We start from the raw sequence: 22,845 nt of genomic DNA on the forward strand, positions 1-22,845 counted from the left end.
TGAAATGGTTTTTAATCGTGTTTTTACCGTTGTACATAAACATTTACATAGGGCTTTAGTACCCAATTAACTCTTGATTTAAACGAGTTCATTTCAAACTTTTCATCATGCCAACGTATGAGTACGAAAGCGTATGAAAATACTTTGCAGGAGACAACAGACGTTTAGGCAACATTGACGTATTGGAACGTCAAACATATTATTATTTTCACTTTTTCTTCGATCGTTCACGAAGAAAGTCAGAACGTATGTTCACGTCTTGCGTGAGGTGATCATTTTTAAACCAGGTTAAAAGCATTTCAAATTTAGTAATTTAAGTGAACAAAAAGAATATCATTGAGCCAGCAAGATGTCTAAAATCTACAATGGATTAATCAATGCCACTGATCCGCTAGTTCCTAAATCATTGAGGCCACTATGGAACCACGCAGCAGGTAATTGAACAAAATTTATCATCAAGGTCTTTGGTCAGGAGTTGTCGTGCGTTCTTTTTTTTATTTACGCATTGATTCTTGACCTTCAACTTCGCACAGTTATACCGGTGGCACGACATTAATATTACATAATTGTCTTATATAAAGTTATTAATGTTTGTGATGTTGACTTAAAAGTTGAAATAAAAATCACAGATGGAACATGCAATGTATCGATATTTTCATCGAATACTTGAAGATATCTTGTTTGAGTACCGGCTGCATCAATGATAAGTGTGATAACATTTTCATTGATTGCACCCCCACTTTATCAGCAAATAATTTCACAGCTTACCGTTGCTCACGTTTTGTTTTGAAGATAAAATGCCATTGCAAATAATTATCGAAATTTATGTTTTTAACAAACATACGTGCATCCCTAGTGTGTAATAACAAAATTGATTTTCCAGCAAAGCGATTTTTCAGTTCATTTTTGGATCCTAAACAACCCTCAAAAGTTTGAGAACGATTGGTTCAGTACTCACTTTGCGCAAAGCGATTCAATTTTTTATATAGGTTTGTATGGGAAAAATCATTTTTTGAATTTTGATATTGATTGATATTTGAAAAATCCACGTTTCACGCTACATCAAAACCAAACTTATTTTCGGATGCTCTGGAAGGTGCTCTACAACTTTCCCGAAGAGAGTATTGTGCTAACTTGCTTTTGAAACCCCCTTCTGAACTGCCGTTCTACGCATAATTGTCCCATGTTCAAAATAGTGCAAATGAGAAAAACGCGATTTGAAGTTTTATACCGTTTTCTGTGTTTCTACGCATAATTGTCCCGTGGGTTCCTATTCGCCCTGTGTGTCCCTAATCGCCCCAGTTAGAAGTTTTTCACCCTTATTTGTGATTTTCTTGCTATACAACAGGTAAACAAGACATAATGTTTAGTAAAACTAATGATTTAGTGGGACAACTGGGTACTAAAGCCATATGGCAATTTTTATCTACAACGGTAAAAAACACGATCAAAAACCATTTCTGATCACTTTTTTTTATTTTAATGCAAAAAAAAATTTACAAGACAACATTTTTCGATGGATCAACTATGGTCCCCTTGGGACGAGCTGTCAATTAGGACTTTTTCTGTCGAAAAGGACCGCTAGGTTAATTTTTCAAAATTGATTTAAAAATCCATTTTAAACTCTTTGTGGTTGTACAAAGGGTCATTGTACTCAGAAAAATAAGCTTTATCGCTGTAAACAATAATATCAGCAATTTAAGCTTCATTTTAGGACCCAATAATGCGTAGAAGTTTAACGATGGGACAAACAGACTTGGTGTTATTTTTAATGAGTGTCCGAACAAAGTACCAAACTTTGTGTAATGTACACATCAAACTAAACATAAAAATGTCATAAAGTCAAAATCGTCCAAAACTGACATGGGACAATTATGCGTAGAACGGCAGCAAAAGGAACTGAGAAGTCGCTGTGCTCAACAAATTTGGAAAACTTAATTTTTTTCCATACAACCATATTACACCCTAGCAGCGATTCTCAACCTTTCTTGTGGGTTGGTACCTCCTGCCATGTAAATCAAGTAGGCCTGGTACCCCCGTTGAGAATGCATCCCTAACAGCCTCAGTTTGTTCTGAATGGCAAGTTCTTGAAAAGTCAAGCTTTGCTCACTAGCCGTAATCGTTAGAAAAAATTGATGTTTTGTTGTAACTGTGATTTAAGCACTGCTTTAAAGTACATCACCCGGTACCTCATGTAGTATAATGTCAAACATCTAAGAGCGAATGCACGTCTGCCTTCATATATTAAACTTAACATTTATTTAAAAAAAAAATATCTTTCTAACAGGACCAAAAACAATTTTCTTCTGGGCACCGGTATTCAAATGGGTAAGATAACAGTATTTCTTTATAAAATATTTAAGAGCGTTGTAATATTGTTTAATGTTAATAGTTTTTAAAGCTAATCCTTACAAGACAACTGTAAAAGATTATAATGCATTTTACAACGTTACTAAATCCAAGTGTTCGAAAAATCCACATTTGGGCCTAACCTGCTGCTAATCCCAAGACATAAAAAAAGGCTGCAGGGGTTTTTTTTATCCAAAGAATACTCATTTTTATGTTAATACTGAAAATCGATTGGTGACTGGTAACTGGAGAAATTGAACAACCTAATTGTTCAAAACCCAGAATTTTTCATGTGATATTTCCAAAATCTGCGGCTTTTTTGGTTTTTAGGTTGAATTTCCCATTTTTTATATTAATTATATTTTATATTTTTGTTTGCGTATTAGTATTAGTACAATGAAATTTCAACATCGCAAATTTAAAAAAAATCAATATAAATTAGAAAACAATCAACCTTTTTTCAGGGATTGGTGATTGCGGGTTTGTCTGATCTCCGACGCCCTGCCGATCAGCTAAGCGTTAGCCAAGTAAGTAATTCAAACATGCTTAGTTCTTATTTTGCGTTTTTCAAAACCCTTTTCTTTCTTTCTTCTCAGTCCGCTTCCCTGGCTGCCACTGGTTTGATTTGGTCGCGATACTCGCTTGTGATCATTCCGAAAAACTACGGCCTATTTTCGGTCAACCTGTTCGTCGCCTTCACGCAACTGGCCCAGCTGTACCGAGCGTGGGACTATGCAAGAACTCACCCAGCGCTGCCGGAGGAGCCCGCTAAAAAGGATTGATTTTTACGACACGATACCAAGCCTAACCAACTATAACAGAAAACAAAACATTTTTTGAAACGCACACGGGTAGCGAATTGTATTTTGTATCGAATATTTTCATGTTTATTTGTTGTCAACATATTAGAAGATGTCCGTACTAATAAAGCCATAACTTGAGCTAAAAGGTGGAAACAGTAGTAAAATATTTATAACATTCTTGTAATAGGCATTGAACGGTTATTAGTAAAGTTGCACTTGAATATTATTATAACAAGCACTGTGTTTTTATTATGTTGTTGTATTAAGTTTAAGAATCTGCAATTTCAAATTGAGTTCAGTCATCCCACATATTCGGAACACCCACAAACTCGGGTACAACTTTACTTTCTACTCTGACTTTTTTGTTTTAACAATTTCAAATATAACATTCTGCTCCAGAATGTTACATTTGCAATTCAGAGATTTGGACAACCTTTCAACTGAGATACTTTGGTTCTGGGCATTTTTTGGTGGAAGCACAAATATAGCGGTGGAGCACTAATAACGGCCGGTAATGAATGGCTGTCATGGTAGTAAAAATCTGGTTCAGGTGAAATTAGTTCTATTCATTATAGGTCGGTGGTGCCTTCTAGATATCAAAAGGACAAACGACAAGAAGGACAATACAACGAATAAGTTTACGGGAATGGGCAAGTTCTTTCTTTTGCAATGATAACATGAGTCATCTTTTAGCACTACATATTTATTGTTCAGGCAATCAAATACAGAAATCTAAATTGTCACAAATCTGGTTACAATTTATCTTCCGGTACTTTTTTTTTTTCTTTTTTGCTGGAGCAGAGTTAGCGTCAGACATCGACTTCGAAAGCGAAAAGTTTTGCAAAAAGTGCTCAGGAATGGTCCTTCTTTTTTTGTTTTCTTTAATCCTAATTATCAAGCACTTATACGAGAGAGATAAAGGATAAATTAGGAGCTTTTTTGGAGATCATTTACGGTGTTGGTGAAGTCGTTTTAAATGCATATTTGTCATACTGATAGTGTGAGTTATTTATCTTTGGCTGGCTGCCGGTGAATCGAGGCATACAATTCCGTAGTAACAGTTCAATAGGGCGAATCTGCGTTTGTAAACAAGCAGTCTAACCCTTTTTCTCAAGTGACTGTTCACGTTAAGTAGGAGGGGGATAGACTGCTTGTTTACAAATGCAGATTCGCCCTATTGAACTGTTACTACAGAATTCTAATCGATAAGTACGAAGGTAAGAGAGGTTTTGTATAATTTGATAAAAGAATTCTTCAAGTGATGCCCTTTTGGTTGATGTAGGTCAATGTGCTTTGATTTTTCCCCGAGTATTTTTGCAAGCATGAGCGTTTACCAAAGGCCAGACGAAAAGCCACCCGGGGGAACACGGGCTCGTCCGCCAGATTGGTCCGACTGGTTGGCGGAAGCGGGAGCCGCCGATGGTTGGCCAGCAGCCTTGGGTGCGTCAGAAGCTGCAGCCTGGGCCGATTCCGGCTGCGCTGAGTTACCTTTCAGGTTCGGATCCATTGTTCCCATCACGCCGTTCATGTTGGAAGAGTTCTGCTGGTTGTATTTCGGCCGCGGTGGGTTGGCTTTCACTTCCGGAGAACCAAAGATGTCGGAATGGCCGCCACCCGGAGGCTTCAGCACACGGCTGGAGCTCTTCTCGTCCGAAAGACCAATGCTGTACTCGGTGGAACCCATTTTGTCTGCAATTTTGCGGAAAATTCAACGGTTGACAAGTTAACACAAAACTTTGCAAAAAATGATCGATTTTCGCACCTAAAGTAACGCTAACTTCTCCTTTTTTCAACAAACAGAAAATGAGGTCACCTAACAACAATTCAAGCAGACCGCACCTTTTACCACAATGGTTTTTCACTCAAATTTTCACACGCTTCCAGTGTTGCCACATGCTCATCTGTATCAGAGGGTCCAAAAATCTGTCTTATCTGCACCAAGCATAGCGAATATCTGTACCATTATCTGTACGGTATATTTTTTGTAAAAAACTTTTTTTTAACATGCATTTTGAACAATCTTATGACAATACTAAATGCTGATATGCAGCTCGGAAGGAACGCAAAACTCCATATAAAAAAAACGCCCAAGAAACGGTCAAGGAAAGACGTTTCTTCGCTTTCTTTTGTAATCGATATTATAATATTGAAAATTCCAAAGTGCCTTATGATGCCGAATCTCAAAAAGCAGAATCTTGAAATTAAAAGGAAGGATTTTGTATTTTGCTTGAAAAGAAGTAAACCAAAGAGAAAATCCATAAACGCACAAATTCAAAAATACAAATATTAAAAACAACATTTCAAAATTGAGAAATAAAAAATTCTGCGATTAAAAAAATTAAAAGAAACATGTATACAAAACAAAATTTAAAAATAACAAATTCAAAGCTTAAAAATTCTAATAATTAAAAATTAATAAAATAAAAAATATATAATTTAATAATTCCAAAATTCAAAATCCTTCAGATTAAAAATTTAAAAAATATCAAAGAATTTAGGAATTTAAGAATTACAGAATTAAAGATTAAAAAATTTAAAAAATTAAGAATTAAAGAATAAAAGAATTGAAGAATTAAAGAATTAAAGAATTAAAGAATTAAAGAATTAAAGAATTAAAGAATTAAAGAATTAAAGAATTAAAGAATTAAAGAATTAAAGAATTAAAGAATTAAAGAATTTAAGAATTTAAGAATTTAAGAATTTAAGAATTTAAGAATTTAAGAATTTAAGAATTTAAAAATTTAAGAATTTAAGAATTTAAGAATTTAAGAATTTAAGAATTTAAGAATTTAAGAATTTAAGAATTTATGAATTTAAGAATTTAAGAATTTAAGAATTTAAGAATTTAAGAATTTAAGAATTTAAGAATTTAAGAATTTAAGAATTTAAGAATTTAAGAATTTAAGAATTTAAGAATTTAAGAATTTAAGAATTTAAGAATTTAAGAATTTAAGAATTTAAGAATTTAAGAATTTAAGAATTTAAGAATTTAAGAATTTAAGAATTTAAGAATTTAAGAATTTAAGAATTTAAGAATTTAAGAATTTAAGAATTTAAGAATTTAAGAATTTAAGAATTTAAGAATTTAAGAATTTAAGAATTTAAGAATTTAAGAATTTAAGAATTTAAGAATTTAAGAATTTAAGAATTTAAGAATTTAAGAATTTAAGAATTTAAGAATTTAAGAATTTAAGAATTTAAGAATTTAAGAATTTAAGAATTTAAGAATTTAAGAATTTAAGAATTTAAGAATTTAAGAATTTAAGAATTTAAGAATTTAAGAATTTAAGAATTTAAGAATTTAAGAATTTAAGAATTTAAGAATTTAAGAATTTAAGAATTTAAGAATTTAAGAATTTAAGAATTTAAGAATTTAAGAATTTAAGAATTTAAGAATTTAAGAATTTAAGAATTTAAGAATTTAAGAATTTAAGAATTTAAGAATTTAAGAATTTAAGAATTTAAGAATTTAAGAATTTAAGAATTTAAGAATTTAAGAATTTAAGAATTTAAGAATTTAAGAATTTAAGAATTTAAGAATTTAAGAATTTAAGAATTTAAGAATTTAAGAATTTAAGAATTTAAGAATTTAAGAATTTAAGAATTTAAGAATTTAAGAATTTAAGAATTTAAGAATTTAAGAATTTAAGAATTTAAGAATTTAAGAATTTAAGAATTTAAGAATTTAAGAATTTAAGAATTTAAGAATTTAAGAATTTAAGAATTTAAGAATTTAAGAATTTAAGAATTTAAGAATTTAAGAATTTAAGAATTTAAGAATTTAAGAATTTAAGAATTTAAGAATTTAAGAATTTAAGAATTTAAGAATTTAAGAATTTAAGAATTTAAGAATTTAAGAATTTAAGAATTTAAGAATTTAAGAATTTAAGAATTTAAGAATTTAAGAATTTAAGAATTTAAGAATTTAAGAATTTAAGAATTTAAGAATTTAAGAATTTAAGAATTTAAGAATTTAAGAATTTAAGAATTTAAGAATTTAAGAATTTAAGAATTTAAGAATTTAAGAATTTAAGAATTTAAGAATTTAAGAATTTAAGAATTTAAGAATTTAAGAATTTAAGAATTTAAGAATTTAAGAATTTAAGAATTTAAGAATTTAAGAATTTAAGAATTTAAGAATTTAAGAATTTAAGAATTTAAGAATTTAAGAATTTAAGAATTTAAGAATTTAAGAATTTAAGAATTTAAGAATTTAAGAATTTAAGAATTTAAGAATTTAAGAATTTAAGAATTTAAGAATTTAAGAATTTAAGAATTTAAGAATTTAAGAATTTAAGAATTTAAGAATTTAAGAATTTAAGAATTTAAGAATTTAAGAATTTAAGAATTTAAGAATTTAAGAATTTAAGAATTTAAGAATTTAAGAATTTAAGAATTTAAGAATTTAAGAATTTAAGAATTTAAGAATTTAAGAATTTAAGAATTTAAGAATTTAAGAATTTAAGAATTTAAGAATTTAAGAATTTAAGAATTTAAGAATTTAAGAATTTAAGAATTTAAGAATTTAAGAATTTAAGAATTTAAGAATTTAAGAATTTAAGAATTTAAGAATTTAAGAATTTAAGAATTTAAGAATTTAAGAATTTAAGAATTTAAGAATTTAAGAATTTAAGAATTTAAGAATTTAAGAATTTAAGAATTTAAGAATTTAAGAATTTAAGAATTTAAGAATTTAAGAATTTAAGAATTTAAGAATTTAAGAATTTAAGAATTTAAGAATTTAAGAATTTAAGAATTTAAGAATTTAAGAATTTAAGAATTTAAGAATTTAAGAATTTAAGAATTTAAGAATTTAAGAATTTAAGAATTTAAGAATTTAAGAATTTAAGAATTTAAGAATTTCAGAATTTAAGAATTTAAGAATTTAAGAATTTAAGAATTTAAGAATTTAAGAATTTAAGAATTTAAGAATTTAAGAATTTAAGAATTTAAGAATTTAAGAATTTAAGAATTTAAGAATTTAAGAATTTAAGAATTTAAGAATTTAAGAATTTAAGAATTTAAGAATTTAAGAATTTAAGAATTTAAGAATTTAAGAATTTAAGAATTTAAGAATTTAAGAATTTAAGAATTTAAGAATTTAAGAATTTAAGAATTTAAGAATTTAAGAATTTAAGAATTTAAGAATTTAAGAATTTAAGAATTTAAGAATTTAAGAATTTAAGAATTTAAGAATTTAAGAATTTAAGAATTTAAGAATTTAAGAATTTAAGAATTTAAGAATTTAAGAATTTAAGAATTTAAGAATTTAAGAATTTAAGAATTTAAGAATTTAAGAATTTAAGAATTTAAGAATTTAAGAATTTAAGAATTTAAGAATTTAAGAATTTAAGAATTTAAGAATTTAAGAATTTAAGAATTTAAGAATTTAAGAATTTAAGAATTTAAGAATTTAAGAATTTAAGAATTTAAGAATTTAAGAATTTAAGAATTTAAGAATTTAAGAATTTAAGAATTTAAGAATTTAAGAATTTAAGAATTTAAGAATTTCAGAATTTCAGAATTTCAGAATTTAAGAATTTAAGAATTTAAGAATTTAAGAATTTAAGAATTTAAGAATTTAAGAATTTAAGAATTTAAGAATTTAAGAATTTAAGAATTTAAGAATTTAAGAATTTAAGAATTTAAGAATTTAAGAATTTAAGAATTTAAGAATTTAAGAATTTAAGAATTTAAGAATTTAAGAATTTAAGAATTTAAGAATTTAAGAATTTAAGAATTTAAGAATTTAAGAATTTAAGAATTTAAGAATTTAAGAATTTAAGAATTTAAGAATTTAAGAATTTAAGAATTTAAGAATTTAAGAATTTAAGAATTTAAGAATTTAAGAATTTAAGAATTTAAGAATTTAAGAATTTAAGAATTTAAGAATTTCAGAATTTCAGAATTTCAGAATTTCAGAATTTCAGAATTTCAGAATTTAAGAATTTAAGAATTTAAGAATTTAAGAATTTAAGAATTTAAGAATTTAAGAATTTAAGAATTTAAGAATTTAAGAATTTAAGAATTTAAGAATTTAAGAATTTAAGAATTTAAGAATTTAAGAATTTAAGAATTTAAGAATTTAAGAATTTAAGAATTTAAGAATTTAAGAATTTAAGAATTTAAGAATTTAAGAATTTAAGAATTTAAGAATTTAAGAATTTAAGAATTTAAGAATTTATGAATTTAAGAATTTAAGAATTTAAGAATTTAAGAATTTAAGAATTTAAGAATTTAAGAATTTAAGAATTTAAGAATTTAAGAATTTAAGAATTTAAGAATTTAAGAATTTAAGAATTTAAGAATTTAAGAATTTAAGAATTTAAGAATTTAAGAATTTAAGAATTTAAGAATTTAAGAATTTAAGAATTTAAGAATTTAAGAATTTAAGAATTTAAGAATTTATGAATTTAAGAATTTAAGAATTTAAGAATTTAAGAATTTAAGAATTTAAGAATTTAAGAATTTAAGAATTTAAGAATTTAAGAATTTAAGAATTTAAGAATTTAAGAATTTAAGAATTTAAGAATTTAAGAATTTAAGAATTTCAGAATTTCAGAATTTCAGCTTTTCAGAATTTAAGAATTTAAGAATTTAAGAATTTAAGAATTTAAGAATTTAAGAATTTAAGAATTTAAGAATTTAAGAATTTAAGAATTTAAGAATTTAAGAATTTAAGAATTTAAGAATTTAAGAATTTAAGAATTTAAGAATTTAAGAATTTAAGAATTTAAGAATTTAAGAATTTCAGAATTTCAGAATTTCAGAATTTCAGAATCTAAGAATTTAAGAATTTAAGAATTTAAGAATTTAAGAATTTAAGAATTTAAGAATTTAAGAATTTAAGAATTTAAGAATTTAAGAATTTAAGAATTTAAGAATTTAAGAATTTAAGAATTTAAGAATTTAAGAATTCATGTTAGACTGTTATCCATATCCATAATATTCAGACTGCAATCCCGATCGACCCAGTTGAAGGTACAAAACATAGTTTATCGAAAACTTTCAATAAAATTTACTTTAGCCAGATTTTATTTATTAAATGGTTTAATGTGACATAATGACGTTACCTTTCAAGAAACAAATAATAATGTTTTGAATAACGAGGATTACATTTGTCAATATTCAGGCAACTACAAGGCGGTTGTAAATATTTTTCAAATTTAGTGCATATAAAGTTGTGGCAGTGCGTGGCCGAATGGTTACGCTGTCCGCTTTGTAAGCGGATGATTCTGGGTTCGATTCCCATCTGCTGCAACCTTCCATCGGATGAGGAAGTAAAATGTCGGTCCCGGCCTTGGTTGTTAGGCCGTTAAGTCATTCCAGGTGTAGGAGTCGTTTCCATGCCATAAGTACAAACAACACACCAAACCAAGCCTACTCCGGTGGAATCGCTGGCGGCGGTTGGACTCACAATCCGAAGGTCGTCAGTTCAAACACTGGGGTGGAAGGTTCCTTGGAGTAAAAAGAGGTTTGGGTGCCCTCCCCATTCAAGCCTTCGGACTCCTAGGTTCGAGCAGAAACTTGCAATAGAGACCACAAAAGACCCGGGGGTCGTTAATGTGGATGGTTTGATTTTTTGCATATAAAGTATGGAATACTTGAAAGATAATATTTATTATCAAACTTTTTTTTTTGCAGCAAATGCGTTAAATGCAATAAGCAAGATTATGGATATGAAAAAAATCATTTTTTTCATATTATTTAAAAATATATTCAAATTAATAAATAAATACAATAAACTTTATGCCTCATTATTTTCAGTTGGATTCATTACAACTTTTATTTTGAAGTATTTAAGATTTTATTTTACCTGGGTAATTCTCCGCCAACTCACACAGCAGTTGCCCCGACCCCTCTTCGATTTGCGTGAAACTTTGTCCTAAGGGGTAACTTTTGTCCCTGATCATGAATCCGAGGTCCGTTTTTTGATATCTCGTGACGGAGGGGCGGTACGACCCCTTCCATTTTTGCACATGCGAAAAAGAGGTGTTTTTCAATAATTTGCAGCCTGAAACGGTGATGAGATAGAAATTTGGCATCAAAGGGACTTTTATGTAAAATTAGACGCCCGATTTGATGACGTACTCAGAATTCCGAAAAAACGTATTTTTCATCGAAAAAAACAATAAAAAAGTTTTAAAAATTCTCCCATTTTCCGTTACTCGACTGTAAAAATTTTGGAACATGTCATTTTATGGGAAATTTAATGTACTTTTCGAATCTACATTGTCCCAGAAGGGTCATTTTTTCATTTAGAACAAAATTTTTCATTTTAAAATTTCGTGTTTTTTCTAACTTTGCAGGGTTATTTTTTAGAGTGTAACAATGTTCTACAAAGTTGTAGAGCAGACAATTACAAAAATTTTGATATATATACATAAGGGGTTTGCTTATAAACATCACAAGTTATCACGATTTTACGAAAAAAAGTTTTAAAAAAGTTGGTCGTCATCGATCATGGCCGTTCATGGTCACCCGCGACAGACACGGACGACGAAACAAAGAGAAACGCAAAAAGTAACTTTTTCAAAACTTTTTTTCGTAAAATCGCGATAACTCGTAATGTTTATAAGCAAACCCCTTATGTCTATATATCAAAATTTTTGTAATTGTCTGCTCTACAACTTTGTAGAACATTGTTACACTCTAAAAAATAACCCTGCAAAGTTAGAAAAAACACGAAATTTTAAAATGAAAAATTTTGTTCTAAATGAAAAAATGACCCTTCTGGGACAATGTAGATTCGAAAAGTACATTAAATTTCCCATAAAATGACATGTTCCAAAATTTTTTACAGTCGAGTAACGGAAAATGGGAGAATTTTTAAAACTTTTTTATTGTTTTTTTCGATGAAAAATACGTTTTTTCGGAATTCTGAGTACGTCATCAAATCGGGCGTCTAATTTTACATAAAAGTCCCTTTGATGCCAAATTTCTATCTCATCACCGTTTCAGGCTGCAAATTATTGAAAAACACCTCTTTTTTCGCATGTTCAAAAATGGAAGGGGTCGTACCGCCCCTCCGTCACGAGATATCAAAAAACGGACCTCGGATTCGTGATCAGGGACAAAAGTTACCCCTTAGGGCAAAGTTTCACGCAAATCGAAGAGGGGTCGGGGCAACTTTTCCCGATTTCGTGTGAGTTGGTAGAGAATTACCCACCTGTGTTCTCCTTTCAAAATCATTTTTGAGAAGAATGGGAAATGCTGGAAATTATGTTATAACCTTGGTTATAACTATATTAGAACGAAATGCATTATGTTTATTAGGTGCTTGTCGGTACTGAAACCTGGTTAGCAATGAGTCGGCTTTTGTAAATACAGTTCTCTTAAACCTAAGAGTAACTACAGAGGATCTTGTGTGTAAATGTTAGTGGAAGGGTTAGTATTGAGAGAGATTGCTAGTTCAATATATTCTAGCATAACTGGATCTAAGATTGTTAAAAAATATAAGCATGATCCAATTCTAAATATTTCAAAAGTTAAACTAGATTTAATCAATGAAAAGTTCTTAAATATTGAGATAATTGCAATAACTTAACTATTCAATAATATCATTTTGAGTAAGAATCTGTTTTATCTGAAAATCTGTACAAATCTGTACGGTGACCCAAATATCTGTCATCTGTACGTACAGATTCTGTACCCCACATAGAAAAATGGGCGGAAAACGGCCAAAAAGCGGGGACGTTTTGCCTGAAAGCGGGCCCGATTTTCAGCACGCTTTTTCCCCTCGTTGTGGCCCATTGCGTGCCAGAATGCAACATTTAGGCGGGCGTTACGCATTTTGGCCGCTGTGTTACGCCCGTCTGTGGCACGCTTTTGGGCCCGTTTTGACCACGATAACGGGCAAAAAAGCGATGGCGGAACGGGCGCATTTTGGGGGTGCTTCTTCTTCTTTAGTATTTCCGGATTCAGTTTAAAGCGGTTAGGGTGATCAATACAAATAGGGTGACAAAAAAACAAAACAGATTAAAATGTTTATTCAAAGAATTCTTAAAATCACAATAAAAGCCACTAAACCTATTTAAAACTAGCTTATATAAATAAAAGTTGAATTAATAAGTTTAAATAAATTTAAACTGGTCCTATTGGTTTAAATAACTGAAATTGATAAAACTATTGATAAAATAGTTTTAATAACTTAAAATTAGTAGAAATTATTAAAATTTAGTTGAAATTAGGTAGTTTAGTTTAATTTAGTTAAAAACAGTTTAATGTAGTATATTACAGTCAAATTTAGCTTAGTTAAGTTAAATTGATGTGAATTAAGTAAAGTCAAGTCAAATTTGATTAAATTTTGTCGAACTTATTTGAATATAGTTAAATTTAGTTACATTAAGATTAATTTTGATAAATTTAGATAAATTTAGTTGAATTCAAAGGAATTTATTGTATTTTTCAGTTCAATTTAAATAAATTAAGTAAAATTGAAATAGATTTCGATAAATCTAGTTAAATTTGATAAAACTTAGTTAAATTTAATAAAATTTAAACAAATTTAGTTAAATGTAGTTAACTGAATTAATTTGATTATAATTAAACTAATTTCATAAAAAAATATATTAATTAAGTTAATTTTATTTGAATTCAGTCAAATGTAAGTCCAGATTAATTAAGTTAACTCAAGTTAAATTAAGTTAAATTAAATTAAGTTAAATCAAGTTAAATTAAGTAAAGTTAAATCAAGTTAAATTAAGTTAAAATAAGTTAAAATAAGTTAAATTAAGTTAAGTTAAATAAAGTTAAATAATGTTAAATTAAGTTAAATTAAGTCAAATAAAGCTAAATAAAGTTTAATTAAGTTAAATAAATTCAGATGAATTCACTTAATTTAAGTAAAATAAAGTTTAAATAAGTTAAATTTAGTAAAATTTAGTTCAATTTAGTTGATTTTAGTTAAGTTTTGTTAATTTTGGTTAAATTTAGTTAATTTTAAATAAGTTCAGCTATAGTAAACTAATTTAAGTTGAATTCAGTTAAACTAAGACAGATATAGAAAAAAATGTTAAATTTGTCTAAATATAGTTCGATAAAGTTAAATTTGGTAAAATTTAGTTAAATATAATTAAAAATAGTAAAATTTAGTTAAATGTATTTAAATTTAGTTAAATTTAGTCAAATTTAGTTGAATTTAGTTAAATTTAGTAGAGTTTGGCTGAATTTAGTTAAATGTTGTTAAATTTAGTTCAATTAAGTTAAAGTCGGTAAAATTTAGTGAAATAAAACAAAATTAAGTTAAATTTAGTTACAACATGTTAAATTCGGCAAAATTTAGTTAAATCAAGTTAAACCTTGTAAAATTAGTTTAATTTATTTAAATTTAGTTTATTTCAGTTAAATTTAGTTTGATTCAGTTGAATTTAGTTAGAATCATTTGACTTTAAATTTAGTTAGAATCAGTTGTTCTTAAATTTAGTTAAATTTAGTTAAACTAAGTTTAATTTAGATAAATTAAGTTAATTTTCAAACTAAATTAAATTATAGTTAAATTGGGTTTGCTAAGTATTGTTTAATATAGTGAATTTAGTTAAGTTAAGTTAAATTAAGATATATTTAGATAAACTAAGTTTAATTAAGGTAAAATTGTGTTTATTAAAGTTAAATAAAGTTAAATAAAGTTAAATAAAGTTAAATAAAGTTAAATAAAGTTAAATAAAGTTAAATAAAGTTAAATAAAGTTAAATAAAGGTTAATAAAGTGAAATAAAGTTTAATATACTTTAATAAACTTAAATAAAGTTAAATAATGTTAAATAAAGTTAAGTAAAGTTAAATAAAGTTATATCAAGTTAAATAAAGTATAATAAAGTTAAATTATGTTAAATATTGCTAAATTTAGTAATATTTAAGTAAACTAAGTTAAATAACGTTAAATTAAGTTTAATTAACTTATATCAAGTTGAAAGAAGTTTAATTTAGTAAAGTTTACTTAAATTTAGCTAAATTAAGTTAAATTTAGTATTAATTTGTTTAATTGAGTTAAATTTAAATAAATTAATAAAAAAATAGGCTAAAAACAAGCAAATTTAGTTTAATTAAGTAAAAATAAGTGAAAATTTAACAAAATTAATTCCAGCTAGTTTCAATTTAGTTAAAGTTAGTTAGCTAGGTAAAATTTACTTAAATTTAGAAAAAATAAAAAAGCTGAATTCTACTTAATTTAGTCAAATTTAATTAATTTAATTAATTAATTTAATTTAGTTAAATTTAACTGAAAATGGTTAAATTTAGCGACATGTAGATGAATTTAGTTAAATTTAATAAAATCTGTAAAATTATGTTACATTTAATTTAATTCAATTATATTAATTAAAATTAAGGTAAATTAAGTTAAATGTAGTGAAATCCAGTTGAATTTAGTGAAATTAAGTTAAATTGAGTAAATTTCAGTTGAATTTAGCTAAATTTAGTTAAATTAAGTTGAATAAAGTTAAATTAGGCTAAACTTATTATTATTGGAGTAAAATTTAGTAAAATTAAGTAAAATTATGTTAAATTTTGTCAATTTGATTTAATTATGTAAAATTTAGTAAAAGTCAGCTAAATTAATTCAAATTTAGTAACAAATAGTTTAATGTTTGTTAATTAAGTTAAATACGGTTAAATATAGATAAATTCAGTTAAATTAAATTCAATTATGATAAATTGAGTCATATTAATTTAAATAAAGATAAATTAGGATTAATTAAGATCAATTAAGTTAAATTAAATAAAGTTCAATTAAGATAAATTAAGCTACATTATAATAAATTAAGTTTAATAAAGAAAAATAATATAAATTAAGTTAACTTAAGATAAATTATGTTAAATTTAAATGAAATACGTTAAATTTAATAAAGTTTAATAGAATTTAACTTAATTTAGTGTTTTTTTTTTGGTAAAATTAAATTAAATTAAAATACATTAAAATAAAATTAGGTCAAAATAAGTTTTATTTAGTTAAGTTTGATTGAATTTAGTTATTTTTTGTTAATTAGAGTTCAATTCAGTAAAAAATAAAGTAGATCACGATAATAAAGTTTAATTTTTTTAAATTGAGATAACATAAATTAAATAAAGTTAAATTGATATAAATTAAGTAAAATTAAGGTAAATTAAGTTGAAAAAGATAAATTAAGCGAAATTTAGATTAATTAAGGTAATTAAAGTTAAATAAGGTTAAATAATGTTAAATGCTAGTTAATTTAAATAATCTTAGTGAAATTAAGTTATTCGAAGTTGAATTTTGTTCAATTCACTAAGTGTATCTATGTTTTTTAAAGCTAAATTTAAAGTAATTCAACTTTATTTTACTAAATTTAACAAAAATTAAATTTTATTTAATAAGAATAACTATATTCAACTAAATTTAATGTCCGGGTACTTAGCCTGATGGTTAAGCGATCTGCCTTCCAAGCAGACGATCAGGGATCGAATCCCGCCCGGTCACCTCGTCACCGATTTTTCGGTGGCAACTAGACCCCCTTGCTCCCTCTGGGAGCACCAGAACCCCGGTAATTAATTACCAAAACACACACGCACGCCGCTCCCCCCGCTAGAACCAGATAGTGGTGGTTGAGTGCAAACAGGACGGGAAGATGACCAACCAACCACACCACAACGCGTGAAGGAAGGAAGGAAGACTCTTCCAAGAAGACCCCCCTGGAGATCATCATCATCCATCATGAATAAGAACAATAGATCTCGAGATCTATAAATAGACGCACGGCTCCGTGATGGCAAGGCCGATTGAGCCAGTTAGGGTATAGGTTAAGATAGAGGACAAAGAATAAAAAAAAAAAAAAACTAAATTTAATCAAACATAACTAAATTTAATGTTATTCAACTAAATTTTACTTAATTTAACATAATTTTACTAAATTTAACTCAATTTAACGTAAATTATGTTCAATCAATTTAAATTAAGATAAATTAAATTGAATTAAGTTAAATTCAGTGAAACTCAGTTAAGTTTGACTGAATTGAGTTGAATTCAGTTGAATTGTTAAATAGAATAAAATTAAGTAAAATTAAATTGAATTACGTTAATAAAGTTAAATTAATTTAAATTAATATAAATAAAGATCAATTCATATAAACTAAGTTCAATTAAGGTAATTTAGGTTCAATAAAGATATACCAGGTAAAATAAAATTCGAGAAAAAAATAAGTTATGTTGAATTTAGTTAAATGAGATAAATTAAGTTAAATTAAGTTTAATTAAGTTAAATTAAGTTAAATTGAGTTAAATTAAGTTAAATTAAGTTAAATTTAGTTAAATTAAGTTAAATCAAGCTAAATCAAATAAAATAAAATTAAATGAAGTTAAATTAAATTAAGATAAATTTATTTAAATTACGTTAAAAAACATAAATTGAGTTAAATTAAGGTAAATTAAGTAAACTCAAGATGAATTAAGCAAAGTTAAGTTCACAATAGATTTATTAAGTTCCATTTTGTTCAATTTAGTAAATTTAGTTAAATTAATTTAAATAAAGATGAATAAAGCTAAATTTAGCTAAATAAGGAAAATTTTTGTTAGGTTAAAAAAAGCTTCATTTAAATAACTTGAGTTAAATTAAGTTATTTGAAGTTAAATTGTGTTCAATTAACTAAGTTTTTTTTGGTTAAATTTTACATAGTTCATTTTTATTTAACTTCAGTCTACGTAATTCAACTTAATTTTACTTCATTTAACTAAATATAATTATATTTAATTTTTTTTTACTGAATTCAACTAAATTCAATCAAACTGAACTAAATTTAACTTAATTTCACTTAAATTAAGATAATTTATTTTAATTTAAATTGATTGAACATAATTAATGTTTTACAAAATTTAACCTAATTAAATTTTGTAAAATTATGTTAAATTAAGATAAATTTATTTGAATTACGTTATATTAAGTAAAAATTAACTAAATTTAATCAAACTTAGTTAAAATTTCACTTAATTTAACAAAATTTATCTTAATTCATATTGATTGAATATAATTAACGTTATATTGAGTTAAATTTAGTAAAATTATGTTAAATTAAGTTAAAATAAGTTGAATTACGTTAAATTAAAATGAGTTTGATTGAATTTAGATGAATTTAGTTATTTTTTGTGAAATAGAGCTAAATTTTGTTAAATTCAGTAAAATTAAGTTGAATTACGTTAATTAGGTACTATTAATTTTAATTAAGATATAAAAGATAAATTCAAATAATCTAAGTAAAATTAAGGTAAATTAAGTTCAATAAAGATGAATCAGGTAAAATAAAATTCGATAAAAATAAATTCAGTTAAGTTAAACATAGTTAAATACAGTTCAATTGAGATAAATTAAGTTAAATATAGTTAAATTATGTTAAACTAAGTTGAATTAAATTAAATTAAGTTACATTAAAATAAATTAAGTTAAATCAAGTTAAATTAAGTTAAATCAAGTAAAATTAAGTTAAACTAAATTAAATTTAATTTAGGTAAGTTTATTTAAATTAAGTTGAATAAAGATAAATTAAGCAAAATTTAGTTCAGAATAGATTAATTAAGTTAAATTTTGTTAAATTTAGTAGAATTGAGTTAAATTAATTTTAATAAAGCTAAATTAAGCTAAATAAGGGAAATTTAGGTTAAATAAAAATAAATTAGGTCAAATAAAGCTTTATTTTAAAAATCTAAGTTAAATTTCGTTATTTGAATTTATATTATGTTCAATTAACTACGTTTATCTTAGTTTCTTTTTTAGCTAAATATTGAAATAACTTAATTTAAATAAAGATAAATTAAGCTAAATTAAGGTAATTTAAGTTTAATAAAGATAAATTAAGTTAAATAAAGCTTAATTTAAATAACCCAAGTTAAATAAAGTTATTTGAAATTTAATAATGTTCAATTAACTAAGTCTATCTATGTTTCTTTATTTTTAGCTAAATTTAACATAATTCAACTTTATTTAACCTTGTTCAACGTATTTCAACTTAATTTAACTAAATATAATTCTATTTAAAAAAATACATAAATTCAACAAAATTTAACAAAATTTAACTGAATTTAAATTAATTTATCTTAATTTAAATTGATTGAACATGATTTACGTTAATTGAGTATCAAGTTTAATTTAGTAAAATTTAGTAAAATTAAGTTAAATTTAGTTAACTTTAATCAAATTTAGTTTCAATAAGTCAAAATAAAGTAAACATTAGTTTAAATAAGCTTAAATTAGGTATTAATTAGTTTCTAAATTTCAAATTAGTTACCGTCATCAGGGGTGACATTGGGTCTGGGGAGTGAAATTGGGTCATACAAAAATGCTGAAATTTGTATGACCCAATCTCACCCCCAGACCCAATGTCACCCCTGATGAGAGATTGGGTCATACAAATTTCAGCATTTTTGTATGACCCAATCTCACCCCACAGACTCAATGTTACCCCTGATGACGGTAGTTCAAAATAAGTCAAAATAAGAGAATAGAACTTAAAAATAAGCAAATTTTTATTTAAATTACTTAATCATGGCAAAATTTGTTTTATTTAGTTAAATGAAGTAAAATTTAGGAAAATTGATTAAAATTTGGTTCAATTTACTTAAAATAAGTTTAATTCAGTTTAATAGAATAAAACTAGTCTAAAATTGTAAAATTTTAACAGATAAGTACAAATTAGTTTAAGTTTGTAAAACTTAGTAACTACAAGTTAAAAATTAGTAAATTTTCGTTAAAATTCAGTATAAAATTAGAAAAAAATAAATACTAGCTGAATTTAGTTACACAATTAAATTAATTATGGTAAATTAAATAAAAACGAGGTAAGTTTATTATTATTGGATGACATTTTTTTGAGTTCAATTTTATTCAATTTTGATTAATATAGTTAATATTTGTGAACATCAAATCATTTTTGGTAAAATAAGCAAAATTTTGATGAATATAGTGAAATTTAGGTAAAATTGCATTTAGGCAATTTTGTATAATTTTGTTTTTTTTTGTAATTGTGTTATTTTAAAATTTTGTAATTTGTGATTTTGTATTTTAGTTTTTTTGTAACTAAGAACTTTTGCATTTTTTTAATATTTAGTAATGATGGCAACTTTAAGTCGTAAAAAATAGCGAGGGAACGAAACATAGTTAAGAATGGATCGAAAAATTATTGTTTTGAGGTGAAATTCAAATTAAATTTAAAAAAAAAATGAACTTTGAATAGTTAAAGAAAAGCTACTTTCCTGCAGATGAAGCGGAACAAAAAGGGTGCGAGAAGTCAATTCTCTCTCGAAAATAGAAAAAATAGGAACAAATGTGCAGCACTTAAGCTAATCAACGCTGACGAAACTCTTGCCGAAGCGACCTTGGCCGGCCCCGGCGGCGTGGCGTCCCTGAAGTTGCAAGATGTTGAATCTGCTGCAGCGAGTTGGACTGCCGGGGAACAATGAGTTGGCCACAGACTGCTGCGGTGGCGGCGAATAGAATTGTTTCGCTCCGGCGACCGTTTGGCTCAGCAGCGACATAATGCGCTGGATGTTGGGGCAGACGAACTGGACAAACTGCTGGACGGCCGGTTCGAAGGCCTGCAGCATCTTGCGCTGTTCATCTCTGGATGTGGAACTGGAGCTCTTGTGGGGCCGGAATGCGCGGCTGTTGACTTGCCGGCTGCTGTTGCTGTTGGTTTGTGTCGGCTACGACGTTTTTCATGACTTTCTTCATGAGCATGCGGCGCCAGATTTCGCTCTGATGGTGAGCAGCTACATCAGGTACTGCAAATGGTTTGCCCCGGTCGATGCTACATCCGCTTCTGATATCTGGATCCAGGAACGTCCCGAAAAACTGAATTTCTTCAGTGAAGTCGTTTTGGGCAGCAAACTCCGAGCACTTGTCGCAATCTTGCACGTTTGACGTTCAACTCTGCTACAGGACGACCACTACGACGAGGCTTCCTCGGCATGACTTTTTGCGAGAAAAAGGCAGCGCCGTGCACTGCCGGAAGATGACGTCACCCCTTTTCCAGTGACCCGATGGAGGGCGGCACGTTGATAATATCGATGGTTTTGTTTTGGACCATGTTGTTTGTCAGATGCCGATGCCGTTTTTCCCGTGCTAGGTGGACAACTAAAAAGGAATCCCGTACAGAATTTACATTTCAAACATAATACATTCAACCAACCTGGTGCACTAACTGCCGGAACCTTCCATCGCCAGAAGGTCCCCGAGGATATTGTTTTAGTTTCCAACTCCTGCTCGTGAAAACATCCGATCGTGGTCACACTGGCCGGTTCTTGCCATCTGGGGCGACACTTAGGTTTGTTTGCCACGTGTGGTCCTCTTCCTCCGGAATGATTCCTCCGATCATGCTCCGCGGGTGATCCCGCCGCTTCCTGGACGTTTCTTCCCGCTCCACCAATTGCGCCACCGCGACAGGTGGACACAGCAACGGATTGTCCAATCCTTGGCAAATGGCAAAAAAAAGGTACGAGCCGAACAGATTACGATGAAGCCAACGTTCCGACAAAATTAAAAAAAATGACAGTTCGTCGTATCGTAACGCTTCGTAAGAGGGTGTATGCGTGTGGGCAAAAAAGAAGTTCAGTGGTGTGCGTGTGCAACACAAATTTTTTTTTTTTTTTGGGATTGCGTCTTGGATGAAGGGTCTGAACTGGCACTGGCAACCCACGATAATCGCCCGCTCCCCCCCCAAAAGTTAAAGTGGGACTCAGATCTTTGCTGAAAATCTGTACCATGACAGACAAATCTGTACATGTGGCAACGCTGCACGCTTCTTTTCCAAACACGGTTGCTTCGATTTAATCTTTTACCGATAAGATTCAAGACAAACACAACTTGGTCGCTGCTCAGCGTACTCAAAATAGGGTCCTAAAGCCAAAGGTAATTTTCTATGCACAACACGGTATTATTGTACACTCAAAATCTGAAGTATCCCTCAAAAGGATACTTTCCATCCTTTTTTCAAGTTCACCCAACGTCATCCTTTTCAAAGGGTATGTCTCGAGGTATGTCTAGAGTTTTTTTAATAGGTCCTACATAGGGCTTTACTGCCGTTCTACGCATAATTGTCCCATGTTCAAAAATGAGCAACTGAGAAAAACGCGATTGAAATTTTTCGACCGATTTCTGTGTTTCTACGCATAATTGTCCCGTGGGTTCCTATTCGCCCTATGTGTCCCTAATCACCCCAGTTAGCAGTTTATCATCCTTATTTGTGATTTTCTTGCTATACAACAGGTAAACAAGACATAATACTTCGTAAAACTAATGATTTCGTGATAGAAAATACTTGGTGGGACAATTCTGCCGTTATACGCATAATTGTCCCATGTCAGTTTGGGACGAATTTGACTTTATGACATTTTTAAGTTTAGTTTGATGTGTACTTTAAGAAAAACACATAAAATCTGGTACTTTGTTCGCAAACTCATTAAAAACAACATCAAGTCTGTTTGTCCCATCGTGAAACTTCTACGCATAATTGTCCCACCAAGTTTTTTCTAACACGGAATCATCAGTTTTACTAAGCATTATGTCTTGTTTACCAGTTGTATAGCAAGATAATCACAAATTAGGGTGATAAATTGCTAACTGGGGCAATTAGGGACTCATAGGGCGAATAGGAACCCACGGGACAATTATGCGTAGAAACACAGAAATCGATCGAAAAATTTCAATCGTGTTTTTCTCAGTTCCACTTTTTTGAACATGGGACAATTATGC

At 27.4% G+C, this 22,845-nt stretch overlaps 2 protein-coding genes across 3 annotated transcripts; one reads left to right on the plus strand and one right to left on the minus strand.

The window, feature by feature from the left end:
* The first annotated feature begins 204 nt into the window (after positions 1-204).
* On the plus strand, positions 205-3,387 carry LOC120419430 (mitochondrial pyruvate carrier 2-like). The gene is made up of 4 exons (XM_039582108.2): positions 205-434; positions 2,288-2,328; positions 2,814-2,876; positions 2,946-3,387. The coding sequence occupies exons 1-4, from the start codon at positions 350-352 to the stop codon at positions 3,129-3,131; spliced, it is 375 nt and encodes a 124-aa protein (XP_039438042.1). The 5' UTR covers positions 205-349; the 3' UTR covers positions 3,132-3,387.
* Positions 3,388-4,463: 1,076 nt separating this feature from the next.
* On the minus strand, positions 4,464-5,031 carry LOC120419431 (microtubule-associated protein Jupiter). 2 transcript variants are annotated; one of them, XM_039582109.2, is made up of 2 exons: positions 4,915-5,031; positions 4,464-4,841 (listed from the first exon to the last, which is right to left on the minus strand). In XM_039582109.2, exon 2 carries the CDS (start codon positions 4,834-4,836, stop codon positions 4,483-4,485), a length of 354 nt encoding a protein of 117 aa, XP_039438043.1. In that variant the 5' UTR covers positions 4,837-4,841; positions 4,915-5,031; the 3' UTR covers positions 4,464-4,482. The 2 variants fall into 2 exon arrangements, with proteins under 2 accessions (XP_039438043.1, XP_039438046.1); XM_039582112.2 differs by having other exon boundaries at positions 4,992-5,014.
* Between the last annotated feature and the right edge of the window lie 17,814 nt (positions 5,032-22,845).

The sequence above is a fragment of the Culex pipiens genome, chromosome 2 (assembly GCF_016801865.2).
Source record: "Culex pipiens pallens isolate TS chromosome 2, TS_CPP_V2, whole genome shotgun sequence".
Classification (NCBI taxonomy): Eukaryota; Metazoa; Arthropoda; class Insecta; order Diptera; family Culicidae; genus Culex; species Culex pipiens.

Bases quoted from the DNA above. Each gene is read 5' to 3' on its own strand.
- LOC120419430 (XM_039582108.2), top strand. From the start codon at position 350: ATGTCTAAAATCTACAATGGATTAATCAATGCCACTGATCCGCTAGTT. The intron at 435-2,287 runs GTAATTGAACAA...TCTTTCTAACAG, and splicing joins ACTATGGAACCACGCAGCAG to GACCAAAAACAATTTTCTTC. The intron at 2,877-2,945 runs GTAAGTAATTCA...CTTTCTTCTCAG, and splicing joins ATCAGCTAAGCGTTAGCCAA to TCCGCTTCCCTGGCTGCCAC.
- LOC120419431 (XM_039582109.2), bottom strand. From the start codon at position 4,836: ATGGGTTCCACCGAGTACAGCATTGGTCTTTCGGACGAGAAGAGCTCC.